Source organism: Aquarana catesbeiana, linkage group LG01 (genome assembly GCF_042186555.1).
Source record: "Aquarana catesbeiana isolate 2022-GZ linkage group LG01, ASM4218655v1, whole genome shotgun sequence".
NCBI lineage: Eukaryota > Metazoa > Chordata > Amphibia > Anura > Ranidae > Aquarana > Aquarana catesbeiana.
The window spans coordinates 810,281,002-810,295,034 of record NC_133324.1 but is presented as its reverse complement, the minus strand read 5'-3'; the positions used below and the strand labels follow the sequence as shown (position 1 = coordinate 810,295,034).

At 42.7% G+C, this 14,033-nt stretch overlaps 1 protein-coding gene across 1 annotated transcript in view; it reads right to left on the bottom strand.

Moving 5' to 3' along the window:
• Window positions 1-14,033, bottom strand: part of MTMR7 (myotubularin related protein 7) — a 102,499-nt gene that overhangs the window by 55,338 nt on the left and 33,128 nt on the right. The window contains exon 7 of the mRNA XM_073608090.1: window positions 4,602-4,734. Coding sequence (XP_073464191.1) covers window positions 4,602-4,734 — 133 coding nt within the window. The remainder of the gene's footprint in view (window positions 1-4,601; window positions 4,735-14,033) is intronic.

Below are 14,033 nucleotides of genomic sequence, written 5' to 3'. Positions count from 1 at the left end.
CTTCGGGGGTCTTCTTCCGGCTTCGGGGGTCTCTCCGGTTCTTCTCTGCGCTCTCCGGGTCTTCTGCCGGGCTCCTCCGCTATCTTGTGCTCTTTTGCCGCTCTTTTGCTAGCGGAGGAGCCCGGTCTGCTGCCTTCTGCCTTCTTCCCTCTTCTTTTCTTCTGATGTTGACCCAACGCTCTCTCCGGCTGGAATGCACTCTAGGCGCTCCGCTCTGACTTATATAGGTGGTGACCCTGCCCCCTTATGCCGTCACAATCCCTGGGCATGCTGGGACTGTGACGTTTTAGGGGGCGTGGTCATCGGGTGACCGGAGCTGTCTAATAAATTACTTTAAAAATCTGTGTAGTGTTTTTTTTATTGACACTTTTTCCCTAGGTGAATAGGTAGGGGTACCATGTACCCCATACTCATTCACATAGGGTGGGGGGCCGGGATCTGGGGGGCCCCCTTATTAAAGGGGGCTCCCGGATTCCGATAAGCCCCCCGCCTGCAGACCCCGACAACCAACGGCCAGGGTTGTCGGGAAGAGGCCCTTGTCCTCATCAACATGGGGACAAGGTGCTTTGGGGTGGGGGGGCCGCAGGGCGCCCCCTCCCCCAAAGCACCCACCCCCCCATGTTGAGGGCATGCGTCCTGGTACGGCTCAGGAGGGGGGGGGGGGCGCTCGCCCGTCCCCACCCCCTTTCCTGACCGACCGGGCTGCGTGCTCAGATAAGGGTGTGGTATGGATCTTGGGGGGGGGGACCCCACGCCGTTCTTTTGGCGTAGGGGTTCCTCTTAAAATCCATACCAGACCGAAGGGCCTGGTATGCCCCTGGGGGGGGAACCCACGCCATTTTTTTATTTAAAATTTGGCGTGGAGTTCCCCCTCAAGATTCATACCAAACAGTGCGAGTCGGCACCCTGTGGAAATGGCAAACCGCAGCCAAACGCGACCGCAGCTAATCGCACTGTGCAAATGCAGCTGATCGCAGTGCCTGGAGTCTTGAACTCCACAGGAAAAAAAAACATGCTTTTAACTGCGGCAGAATAGCCGTCCGTGTGAAAGGCGCCTAACCAGGTTTTTGCAGAATACAGAAAACTAATGTCATAGTGACTGAGTGAGTATGAACAGCATGTAATACACCATTTATTGGTAGTTTTTTTATGATGTGGGTTTAGTGACAATATACAAAACAGGGTCAGTCAGACTGAAAAATTGACTTTATCACTAAGAACATGAAATACAATGAAAACTGAAACAGATTCCCCATCTCTCTCAAAACAGAGGTTTACTATAAAGTGAATTTGTGTTTTGTCCATTATTCAGCAGGTTTTCTTTAATGAACACCCAACCTACCCACCCCTGTGCATATTTACCTTGCCCTCGCTCTTTCTCCACTCCATTCAGCTGCCTGATGTGAAGAGGAATACATGGTAATAAAAACTTTCTAAACCTTTTTTTTTTTTTAACACCCTTAACCACTTCAGCTCCAGAAGATTTAACCCCCTTCATGACCAGGCCATTTTTTGCGATACGGCACTGCGTCATTTTAATTGACAATTGTGCGGTCGTGCCACGCTCTACCCAAATAAAATGTTTGCCTTTTTCTTCCCCACAAATAGAACTTTCTTTTGGTGGTATTTGATCACCTCTGCGTTTTTTACGCTATAAACAAAAAAGACCATCAATTTTGAAAAAAAAAAAAATTTTTTTTTACTTTCTGCTATAAAACATATGCAATAAAAAAATAAAACAGGATCAGTGCTAAAAAAAAATAATATATGCACTGTCACTGTACTAATGACACTGGCAGGGAAGGGGTTAACATCAGGGGAGATTAAAGGGTTAACTGTGTTCCTAGGGAGTGCTCGCTAACTGTGGGGGGTGTTATATTGGGGGAAGGTAACGATCCGTGTTCCTGCTTAGCAGAAACACAGGATCAGTACATTCCCCTCTCACAGAACAGTGGTCTGTTTTGTTTACATAGGCAGAGCGCTGTTCTGCTGGTTTCCCGAACGATCAGCAGGTCCCAGTGGACATCGCGTCCGCCGGACCCACTGATTGGCTCCCGCTGTGTCCAATCACAGCAGGAGTGGGTCGCCATGCGCGCCCCAGACCCAGAAGTGTCAGATCACGTACTAGGTACGTGATCTGAACAAGAGAAAATTCCCCTAAGTGGACTTTTAAGGCACTGACATAATTTGTAGAAAAGACATGTATTTTATTGAACATAGTAAACACCATAAACACAAGATATATTGGAATGGTTACAATAGCTGTGTGCTAGATTCAAGATCACCACAATGATTGACTGAAAAGTTCTCGTAATTCACCCGGTGTGTATGTGATCTGGCACAGAGCGGCCGCCCTGCCTCAGTATATGTGCGTGGGGCAGTCCGCAAACAATTAAAGTACCTTTCAGGTATTAGGGAAATGCTCCCTTGAACTGGTGATCAATGTAGTACTCCCAAACACAGGTGGTCAATGAAATACTCCTTACATTGGTAGTCAGTGAAGAAGGGACCCCTTAGAGTGATGATCACTGGTTAAAGGACACCTTTACACCAGTGGTCAGTGGGAGAAGGCACCTCTTACTAATAGTCAGCGGGAAGAATACTCCTTAGATAAAGGTGTGTGGCTTTCCTAATCAAGTCCAATCAGTATAATCAAACAAAGCTGGACTCAAATTAAGGTGTAGAACCATCTCAAGGATGATCAGAAGGAATGGACAGTACCTGAGTTAAATATATGAGTGTCATAGCAAAGGGTCTGAATACTTAGGACCATGTGATATTTCAGTTTTTCTTTTTTAATAAATCTGCAAAAATGTCAACAATTCTGTGTTTTTCTGCCAATATGGGTTGCTGTGTGTACATTAATGAGGAAAAATGGCTGCAATATAACAAAGAGTGAAAAATTTAAGGGGGTCTGAATACTTTCCGTCCCCACTGTATTTAGTGTAAAGTATGGCCTTTACATTGGTGGTAAGTGGGAAGAATGTCCCACTTACAGATAGTTAAAAAGATAATTGATGTTAGTGGTTACTTTTCTGGAAGCCAGAAATTGCCCATCTCTCAAGAAACCTATTTGAGAAAGGCATTATAATCTCCGATCAGAACAACTTTAAGCTTACACTGGGTTTGTTTCTTTGTTCATTGCTCTGGCAGGTAAATAAGGTGGTGGGGGAAAAAAGAAAAATATGTAGAAGCAGTGTGGAAAGGAAGAAGAATTTATGTGAGCCTGTTACCTTGCCCTGTGACAAAAACAAGTTCACTTTCATGGCTTTTTCAAATACTGTTTGAAATTAATGCAACCTAAAACTTAGCAGCAAAATGCATTAGTCTATGGGGAAGGCCGAACTCTCTAATAAATTATGGCCATATTCAAAGCGAATAGGTAAGCTATTGTCAAAAAAGGGCATGGTGAGCTGGGCACTGCCATAGGAGACATTTAACAAAGCAAACAAGTTTTGTAGAGCTGGAAAAAGTCCTATGGCAGCTGGGGTCATGTGTCACCTTTAGGGCTAGTTTACACTTGCTTCAAAACATGGCTTCGGACATGCTTTGACAAAGTTCTCTGAACGCCAGTCAAAGCTCCTGTCACTAAATAAAATTGTTAGCCTTCAGTCCTGTTTACACCTTGCTTTTGCTTGGTGCTTCGATAAGGCTTTGGTGAGGCTTTGGTGGAGCTTCGATGGGGCTTCAAAGAGCCTTTGGTGGGGCTTTGGTGAGGCTTCAAGCGAGCTTTGCCATAGACTTCTATGGGGGCTTTGAAGACACTTTGAAGCACCACTAAAGCTACATGGGTTATAATTTTTGAAGCAAAGCCAAAGCAAAGCAAAAACAAGGTGTAAACAGGACTGTAAGCTAACCATTTTATTTAGTGACAGGAGCTTTGACTAGTGTTCAGAAAGCTTTAACAAAGCGTGTCTGAAGCCTTGTTTTGAAACAAGTGTAAACTAGCCGTTAATGTGTGTTGAAGCCGAAGCAAGTGTAAATGAGTCCTCACAGTGCTGGAGAACCGAAATAGGCCAGATGAGGTGGCAAGAGCTGGTAATGGTGGTGAGGGTGTGGGTGCAGCCCATCACACCACATGCCACAGTAATTTAGTGCAATATAGCACAGTATAGCAACTAATTCTCTCTATACAGGCTGTCAGCTCTTCCTAAACTACTCCAAAAAAGCACTGACAAATAGCTGCTGGAACCCACTCTTTAATACTGAGTGACTGACACATAAGGTCCCTATATTGGCCACTTTAACCCATCTGACCACATTTGAAAGATCAGGCAGTGCATTATGGTTGCAAGAAAAAAAATTCAGTCTTGCAAACTTCCACATTAATTAGCTGGGACCTCAGATTTGGAATCCACCATGAACCCATGTTAGCAGCGTGCTCTGTGACAGTGTGCGTAACATAAGCATGTTCTAGGACAATGTGTGCTAGCAGACAATGAACATACTGCAACAGTTATATGCTCTGTCAATGGATATAGAATTCTCTGCACACTCCAGTAAACAAGCCATTGTCATTTCATGTGCATATGCTTATGTGTCCCCTTTCTATCAGTTTATTATCTTGTTGAACAAATAAGGCAATTTACAGATGGATTTACCTTCCAAAATCTTCTGGAGACTATTCCTCATCACATGGATGTTCTCAATGCCAATAAATTGAAACTTTATGTCTGAGTAGTTGTCCTCATTCTCATAGCCCTTCCCAGCTGCTCGGTTTGCCATGGCATTCAGCTATAAAGAGATATCAGGGGGTTAATCTACAACTAGAAACAAAAAATCAAGAACAACTGAAAAAAAAAGCATTTAGCATAAAAAAAAGCATAATATTCATTTAATGTGACTAAACTGATTGAGTCAAATAAAAATAGCAAAATAGAGACCCTCCACTTTCATTGATTTAGAGAGCTTTTGCTCAATTTCGACTGCCCTGTTGCTTGACCACAACAGAATTTTGGCAATAGCTTCTGACCACATGAACACATTCATATGTGTGCACCAGCCGGTCGACTTAAAATGATCACTTACATTTATGAAAGACTGCCCATATTTTAGGCTGATCTGATTTCAAAATGTGAAAAAAAAAATGTGTGTGGGACATTTTAATTGATGATGAATGGCTTGTCTGTGATCCCTTATAACTAGATCAATAACCAAGCACTATGTCTATGGCCACTATACGATTCTCTGCGGGCTGGACAAATCTTCATGTATTGCATATATTGAAGAAAGTCAAAAAACATTACTGACCCACCTGCCTGGTGTTCATTTACCACTATTGCTCATAGAGCCCTTGCACACTGGGGCGGGGGGCGGCGTCAGCGGTAAAACGCCGCTATTATTAGCGGCGTTTTACTGTCGGTATGCGGCCGCTAGCGGGGCGGTTTTACCCCCCGCTAGCGGCCGAGAAAGGGTTAAATACCACCGCAAAGCGCCTCTGCAGAGGCGCTTTGCCGGCGGTATAGCCGCGCCGTCCCATTGATTTCAATGGGCAGGAGCGGTAAAGGAGCGGTATACACACCGCTCCTTCACCGCTCCGAAGATGCTGCTGGCAGGACTTTTTTTACCGTCCTGCCAGCGCATCGCTCCAGTGTGCAAGCCCTCAGGGCTTGCACACTGGATACACAGCAGCGGCACTTTCGGGGCGGTTTGCAGGCGCTATTATTAGCGCAATAGCGCCTGCAAACCGCCCCAGTGTGCAAGGGCTCATACAGTGGTAAAAGAACATTTACCCCAATCCCAAGAACACAAGAGGTGCCTAGAGGTGACCTAGAAATATATATGACCCCAGATCTCTTCTTCACAGTCATAATTCTAAAGGTAATCTGCATTACTGAATATAAAATATTCACCCTTTGCTACCATTAGTTCTAAAGGTTTCTTAGCCTGGACTATTTTTTAAAACTCAAGTAAGTAATGCTTAATACACCAACATCAATATATATTAATGGTAGTGTATTGAGTTATTTTGAGGGGATAGCAAATTTACACTGTTATACAAGCTGTACACTCACTACTTTACATTGTAGCAAAGTGTCATTTCTTCAGTGTTGTCACATGAAAAGATAGAATAAAATATTTACAAAAATGTGAGGGGTGTACTCACTTTTGTGAGATACTGTATGGATCACCCATCGAAAGCCTCTAAAGTTTTGAAAGAACTGTACTCTCACTCTTAACTAATGTAATTTTTCTCTCCGGTATTGAATATCTCTTTTAGAGCTGAATACTAAAACTCATTAATATTACATTATTTGCTTCCCATTTCTCTCAATGGTTTATTACCTGTCATCCTCTTCAGGTAACCCCATTTACAGCTAGATCCCCTTGGGGTGAATAGGTTTGCTCACTGTTTTGTTACTATCCAGATCCATTCATATTGTTTGATATAGTAGGCTTCTACCTGTTAAGTGTCCTTCCTCTTTATACCTTAATATAATTTTATATACATGAAACTCATTCAGATATTGTATATATGTGTGAACTAGATGCCACAATATCTCCTGATAATAATAATTAGGATATGCACAAAGGCCAATAAACCCATTGGGGGTGAAACGCGTCAGTCGGGGCGGTTCTCAGGTGGGGACCCACTATAAAGCTTTTATGAAGTAGTGACTTCATCAGTGTGCGGCCTGCATTCTGTTATATACACAGAGGCCATATATACTACAACAACCTCTGCACACAAAATCTTCTTGTACTGATAAATACATAATGAACATGCATAAACAATGCAATATAGAAAAAAAATACATTCTTTAATAGGAGTAAGACCTGGGCTGGAAGGTGCTGCCATTAAGCTGCATTCGCTACACCAGTGATCTCCAAACCGCGGCCTTTTGCTTGCCTTCTGGCCCTATTCCTCCTACTAACACCAACAATGGCGGCATATTTCTTGCCACTGGCACCAATGATGGGGCACTGTTCCGTCCACTGACACCAATGATGGGGCTTGATTCCTCCCAATGACACCAATAATGGGGCACTGTTCCTCCCACTAAAACCAATAATGGGGCACTATTCCTCCCACTAAAACCAATAATGGGGCACTATTCATCCCACTAAAGATATGGCAATGTTTACTCCCACTGACACATGGACATTTTCTACTTCCACTGGCCACACTCCGGCCCCCCTAAAGTCTGATGGACAATATACTGGTCACTTGTTTAGAAAGTTTGGAGACCAGCAGTCTAGACCAACACCAGAGTAATTATTAGACTGAATTATCAACCCAAATAGACAAAATTATTCATAACAGATAGTCCAATGTTCTGGCATTCCAAATTGCATAAAAGCAGCTACTAGTTTTATTGGGCTAATAGAATGCAATTTAAAACAATATATGGATTAGAGATGCAACTTGTGCGCATGTCTGCCAACATTGTTGGTGGGCTGAAGGGAACTCTAAAAATCAGCTCTAAAAATGTCACATTTATCATCAGGGTCACTGTAATAACTTATTCCATCATATCCTACTTATAGAACAAAACGGCCAATCTATCTAATCTTCTGAAAGGATTTTATGCTGTCTTTTTCGTTTTATTCAGGGGCAGATGAACCTTCAAATATCAAATACACTGTTGTCCATCAAAAGAAAGAAGTGAGTTCTGAAGCTCCTTGGATAATAATTCAGGATTAGGCTCAGATGTTGAAATATAAAGATTCCCAATGGTTAATTCATTTCTGTTTTTCCATTTCACAACATGACCCATTTATAAAATCTTTCTCACTGGTCAAGTCCCCAGTGCAGTTTATAGTTCAGCTACTGTTTTGTTTTTTTATTGCCCACATTTCGTGGAAAATCAGCACAAAATTGTACAATTTGAACTTGGGAAAACCCACTGCAGGAAAAGTACATTACAATAGCCACGGCAATTATAATTACAGGCAATATTGCCTCCCCCTCTCTGGAGATTCACCAGCTTTGCTCCAGTCCAAATTCAACCAGAAAACCACTAAGTCAACAAATGGCAAACCTGATTCTCTTTGCAACTTCTTTGTTAAAAAATAAAAGAAAAAAATAAAATAAACCACAGACAATCAGTTGGGGCTGGATAGTGGTTGTATTTCTAGACTGCACAAACCATAGAAAACACCAGGTGGCAGCACATTCTATGGAACAAAGCATGGTAGTCAATAAATAAAAGAAAACGTCATATGTGCTGCTTACAGTCACTAGATACATTCACCCTGTTCTTCTACTTTAATTACATTTAAGGCAATACCTTTCCTAACTTTTCTCTTCTCTTCCTTATTTTCATATTAAAACTATTTGGACGTTCCTTGAACCAGAAGGGCCATATTCCATAGATTTGTTTCTGTCTGCTTTACAAGGAGCTGCATAGTGCTATGTACATACTCAACATTTTCCATAACATAATTATATACTATAATCCTGCAACTTTATAAAACTCTGGTTAGGCCACATCTGGAGTATTCTGTCCAGTTCTGGTCACCGGTCCTCAGAAGGGATGTGCTGGAACTGCAGAGAGTCCAAAGAAGGGCAACAAAATTAATAAAGGGGACTGGAGGACCTTCGATTACGAGGAACGACTGCAAACACTAAATCTATTCTCGCTGGAGAAATGATGCTTGAGAGGGCACATGATAGCGATCCCAGCATAGGAAAAAAACGATTCAGTCTCCATGAGTGTAAGAGGACGTGGGGGTACACAATGAGATTGGAGAAGTGGTTTAATCTTAAACTGCGTAGGGGGTTTTTCACTGTCAGGGCAATAAGGATGTGGAACTCTCTTCCATATTTGTTGGTAGCTGCAGGGAATATGGATATTTTTAAGAGACTGCTGGATGTGCATCTTAACCACTTAAGCCCCGGATCATTTGGCTGGCCAAAGACCAGAGCACTTTTTGCTCTTCGGCACTGCGTCACTTTAACTGACAATTGGGCGGTCGTGCGACGTGGCCCAAACAAAATTGACATCCTTTTTTCCCCACAAATAGAGCTTTCTTTTGGTGATATTTGATCACCTCGGCGGTTTTTATTTTTTGTGCTATAAATAAAAAAATAACGCCAATTTTGAAAAAAAAAAACGCATTATTTTTTACTTTTTGCTATAATAAATATGCCCAAAAAATATATAAAAAAACATTGTTTTTCCTCAGTTTAGGCCGATATGTATTCTTCTACATATTTCTGGTAAAAAAAAAAAAAAGTTATAGCGTCTACAAAATAGGGGATAGTTTTATGGCATTTTTATTAATAATTTTTTTTTAACTAGTAATGGCGGCGATCAGCAATTGTTATCGTGACTGCGACATTATGGCGGACAGATTGGACACTTTTGGAGATACTTTGGGACCATTCACATTTATACAGCGATCAGTGCGATTAAAAATGCATTGATTACTGTGTAAATGTGACTGGCAGTGAAGGGGTTAACCACTAGAGGGCAGTGAAGGTGTTAAGTGTGTCCTAGGGAGTGATTCTAACTGTAGGGGGGATGAGCTATGTGTGACATGACACTGATCACCACTCCCGATTCCAGGGAGCTGTGATCAGTGACAGTGTCACTAAGCAGAAAGGGGAAATGCTTGTTTACATCAGCATTTCCCCGTTCTTCCTCTCCGTGAGACGATCGCGGGTATTCCCGCAGACATAGAGTCTGCGGGACCCGCGATCACACCCAGGGAGTTCGCGACGGGCAGGGGCACGCGCCCGCAAACCGCTTCTTAAAGGGCAACGTACAGATACGTTAATATGCATGTACGTGCCCTTCTGCCGACGTATATCAGCGTGAGCCGGTCGGCAAGCGATTAAAGAGCACAACATACAGGGAAATAATTATAAACACTGACACACGTGCACCTACACAGGTTGAACTGGATGGACTATTGTCTTTATTCAACCTTACCTACTATGTAACTATATACACTATGGGTAGCCATACACAGCTCGATTTTCTCTCATTCAACGCATGGGCCGAACAAGAGAAAACCAATAGATTTCCCCATCCATGCTACCAGTGTAGATGGAGGAATCTCCACTGACCACTATTGGAATCAGTTAGCCATGGCCCTTGTGGCTACCTGAATACTATGGTGCTGTCGAAGAGTAACTGCATCTGATAGGACTGTTTGACTGATAATGTTTCAAATGGCTCAGTCAGTTTTGTAATCGTCTTTTGGTAAAGCAGTAGTAAACACCGCTGGGACACTTGTACCTACAGGTAAGATTATAATAGAGCTTGCCTGTAGGTACAAGGAATTGCAAGCAAAAGGAATTTTGTGCTTCTAGCCATACAACATATTATTAGAGCCTACGAGTGCTTGATCCACAGTCACTTGTCTGGGAAAGGTAATCCATAAAAGATGATTCGCACAACCAATTGTTGCTCTTAAAAAAATCTCAATATTTATTAAGAAACCACAGCGTACAAACACAGATGAGATCAGTTGATGTGTTTCAGCCTACAAAGCCTTAGTCATAACTAAATTAAGACATAGAACATTGAAATAAATAGTACCACAGGCTCCACCCATCAAATGTCTTGATTAATTGCAAATAAGTATCAAAAGAAAAGCCAGCTGTACTGTCTGCAAGGGGGTTCCATATGGGCTCATGCACACTGCATCTCAAAGAAGCAGCTCCTACAGGCTTTTGAGGTCTAATTTTTTTCTGCCTGGAAACGTCCCTCCATGTTAGCCAATGTATCCATGCACACTTAGGGGTTTATTTACTAAAGGCAAATCCACTGTGCAATGGAAGTGCAATCGCTGTAGATCTGAAGGGAACATGCAAGGAAAATAAAAAACAGCATCTTTGCTTGCACATGATTGGATGGTAGAAATCAGCAGGGCTTCCCCTCATTTCAGATCTTCCCCTCAGATTTACAGCGCCTGCACTTGTAGCGCACAGTGGATTTGCCTTAAAAATAAAAATCAACCCCTATGTCTTTTTTTGGAGTTTACAGGCATATACTCTTACAAAACAGAAAAAAACCCCACCAAACTGGTGTTTTTGAGAGGAGCTTTCGAGCAGAACAGACACCTAAGTGCCCAAAAACATGCAAAAAGGTTCAAAGAAGCTTGAAAACACACACAAAAAAAAATAAAAAATTAGCTGAGGGAGAGTTTGTGAAAAAAAAGCTCAATAAAAATGTGCAAAAGATCCCAAAAAAGCACAAGCTTCTTCAAGCTTTTAGGCAGAGAAATAAAAGCTCAAATGCCGTAAAAGCAGCTTTTTTTTTTTTTTGGAGCTGCAGTGTGCATGAGCCCTAAGGCCTCGTACACATGATTGGATTTTCCAATGGGAAATGTGTGATGACAGGCTGTTGGCGGAAAATCTGACCGTTTGTACGCTCCATCGGACAATTGTTGTCAGATTTCCCACGGACAAATGTTGGCTAGCAATTTTCCGCGGACAAATGTCTGTTGTCAGATTTTCTAAGCGTGCGTACACAAGTCCATCGGACAAAAGTCCAAAGTACAAACATGCATGCTCGGAAGCGAGGACGAGCCAGAAGCGGTTGGTCTTGTAAGCTAGCGTTCATAATGGAGAATTAACATTTGTGACGTGGCAAATTATGAAATCTCGAAATGTAGCGCTCGCACACAGCAGAAGCAAATGCATACTTAAGTCCCGCCCACATATGAAAACGGTGTTCAAATCACACACGTGAGGTATTGCCGCGACCCTTTGAGCGAGAGCAATAATTCTAGCCCTAGACCTCCTCTAACTCAAAACATGCAACCAGTAAAAAGTGTGAAAGCGTTGCCTATGGGGATTTTTAAGTACCGAAGTTTGGCGCCAGTTTGGGCAATTTTGAAGCGTGACATGTTAGGTATCTATTTACTCGGCGTAACTTCATCTTTCACATTATGCAAAAAAATTGGGCTAACATTACTGTTTTGTTTTATTTAACCACTTCCCACCCTGCCACTGCACATAAATGGCCGGATGGGCTATCTCTCCTTCTGAGTGGACGTTCAGGAACGTCCCTCAGAAGGAGCGGGATCGCGCAGCGGCGCCATCCTGATGCGCTTGTGTCACCCGGACACGGCGCATCTCCGATCGGTAGGAGGGCTCTGTGATTGGCCCTCCTGATCACATGACGGCCGTGTCGAATCACAGCCGTCATGTGATGTAAACACAGAGCCGGTTGCTAGGCAATCTGCTCTCCTCTCCTCATACGGAAGTTGTCAGTGAGGAGAGGAGAGCGGATCGCTGCAGTCGGCTGGTGATCAGTGAGTATGAGCTGTTTTTTACAGCTTTTTACTCACTGATCACCAGTCTAGTGTCCCCACAATGTAAAAAAAACACAAAGTAAACACAATGTCCCCAAAACACATGTCCCCAAAACACATGTCCCCACATAGTAAAAAACACCTGTCCCCCATATATGTCCCAGTAAAATCACATGTCCCAATGATTATCTGCACACATATGTCTGTGATCACCTGCGCACATCTGTACATGATCATTTGCGCACATGTGTCCGTGATCACACGAACCAATTATTATACACTTAATGGGATTTTTTTTTAAACAAAAACATGTAGCAGAATATATTTTGGCTTAAATTTATGACAAAATTTGATTTTTTTTGGATATTTATTAAAATAGAAAGAAGAAAATATTGTTTTTTTTCCCAAATTTCCGCTCTTTTTTTTCCGCTTCTATCGCAAAAAAAAAAAAACGGAGTCATGAATAAATACCACCAAAAGAAAGCTCTATTTGTGTGAACAAAATGATAAAAATTTCATTTGGGTACAGCATTGTATGACCGTGCAATTGTCATTGAAATTGTGAGAGCACTGAAAGCTGAAAATTGATCTGGGAAGAAAGGGGGAGAAAATGCCCAGTATTGAAGTGGTTAAAGCACAAAACTGTTTTTTTTTTAAACGCGTTTGTACAATTGCTGCGCAAAATACCATGCGAGATAAAAAGTTGCAACGACCGCCACTGTATTCTCTAGGGCAGTGATGGCGAACCTTGGCACCCCAGATGTTTGGTGCCAAGGTTCGCGATCACTGCTCTAGGGTCTTTGCTAAAAAAAACAAAAAAACAAAACAAAAAACATATATAAATGTTTGGGGGTTCTATGTAATTTTCTGGAAAAAAAATTATGATTTTTACATGTGGGGGGGGGGGGGTTGTGTGGGGGGGGTGAGGTGGGAGGGGGTGGTTAAGTTCACTTGCTGGTTGCTGCCTGGCTTACTAGTGCCCATTAATTCTGACCACTAAAAACTGACCTACCTGACCCACACTGACCTACCTGACGCACAATGACCATTACACTGACCTACCTGACATACACTGACCTACCTGACATACACTGACCATTACACCGACCTACCTGACACACACTGACCATTACACTGATCTACCTGACGCACACTGGCCTACCTGACGCACATTGACCATTACACTGACCTACCTGACATACACTGACCTACCTAACATAAACTGACCCAGACCCACACTGACCTACCTGACGCACACTGGCCTACCTGACGCACACTGACCATTACACTGACCTACCTGACACACACTGACCATTACACTGATCTACCTGACGCACACTGGCCTACCTGACGCACATTGACCATTACACTGACCTACCTGACATACACTGACCTACCTAACATAAACTGACCCAGACCCACACTGACCTACCTGACGCACACTGGCCTACCTGACATAAACTGACCCAGACCCACACTGACCTACCTGACGCACACTGTCCTACCTGACACACACTGACCATTACACTGACCCAGACCCACACTGACCTACCTGACGACCACTGACCATCCTGACGCACACTGACCATTACACTGACCTTATTCTAAGGGAAACCCAGTGGGGTTAACGCTGCACTAGGAAAATCGAAAATTTGAAGAAAAAAAAAATGAATATAAAGTATAATAAAATACAGTAAGCTGCCAGCACTAAAAAGTCTAATCCAAAAACTAAGTAAACAGGCATAGAAAAGAGTGCAGCGCTAAATAAACAACAAATGAAATACTGTATTTATTGGCGTATAACATGAGCTGGCGTATAACAT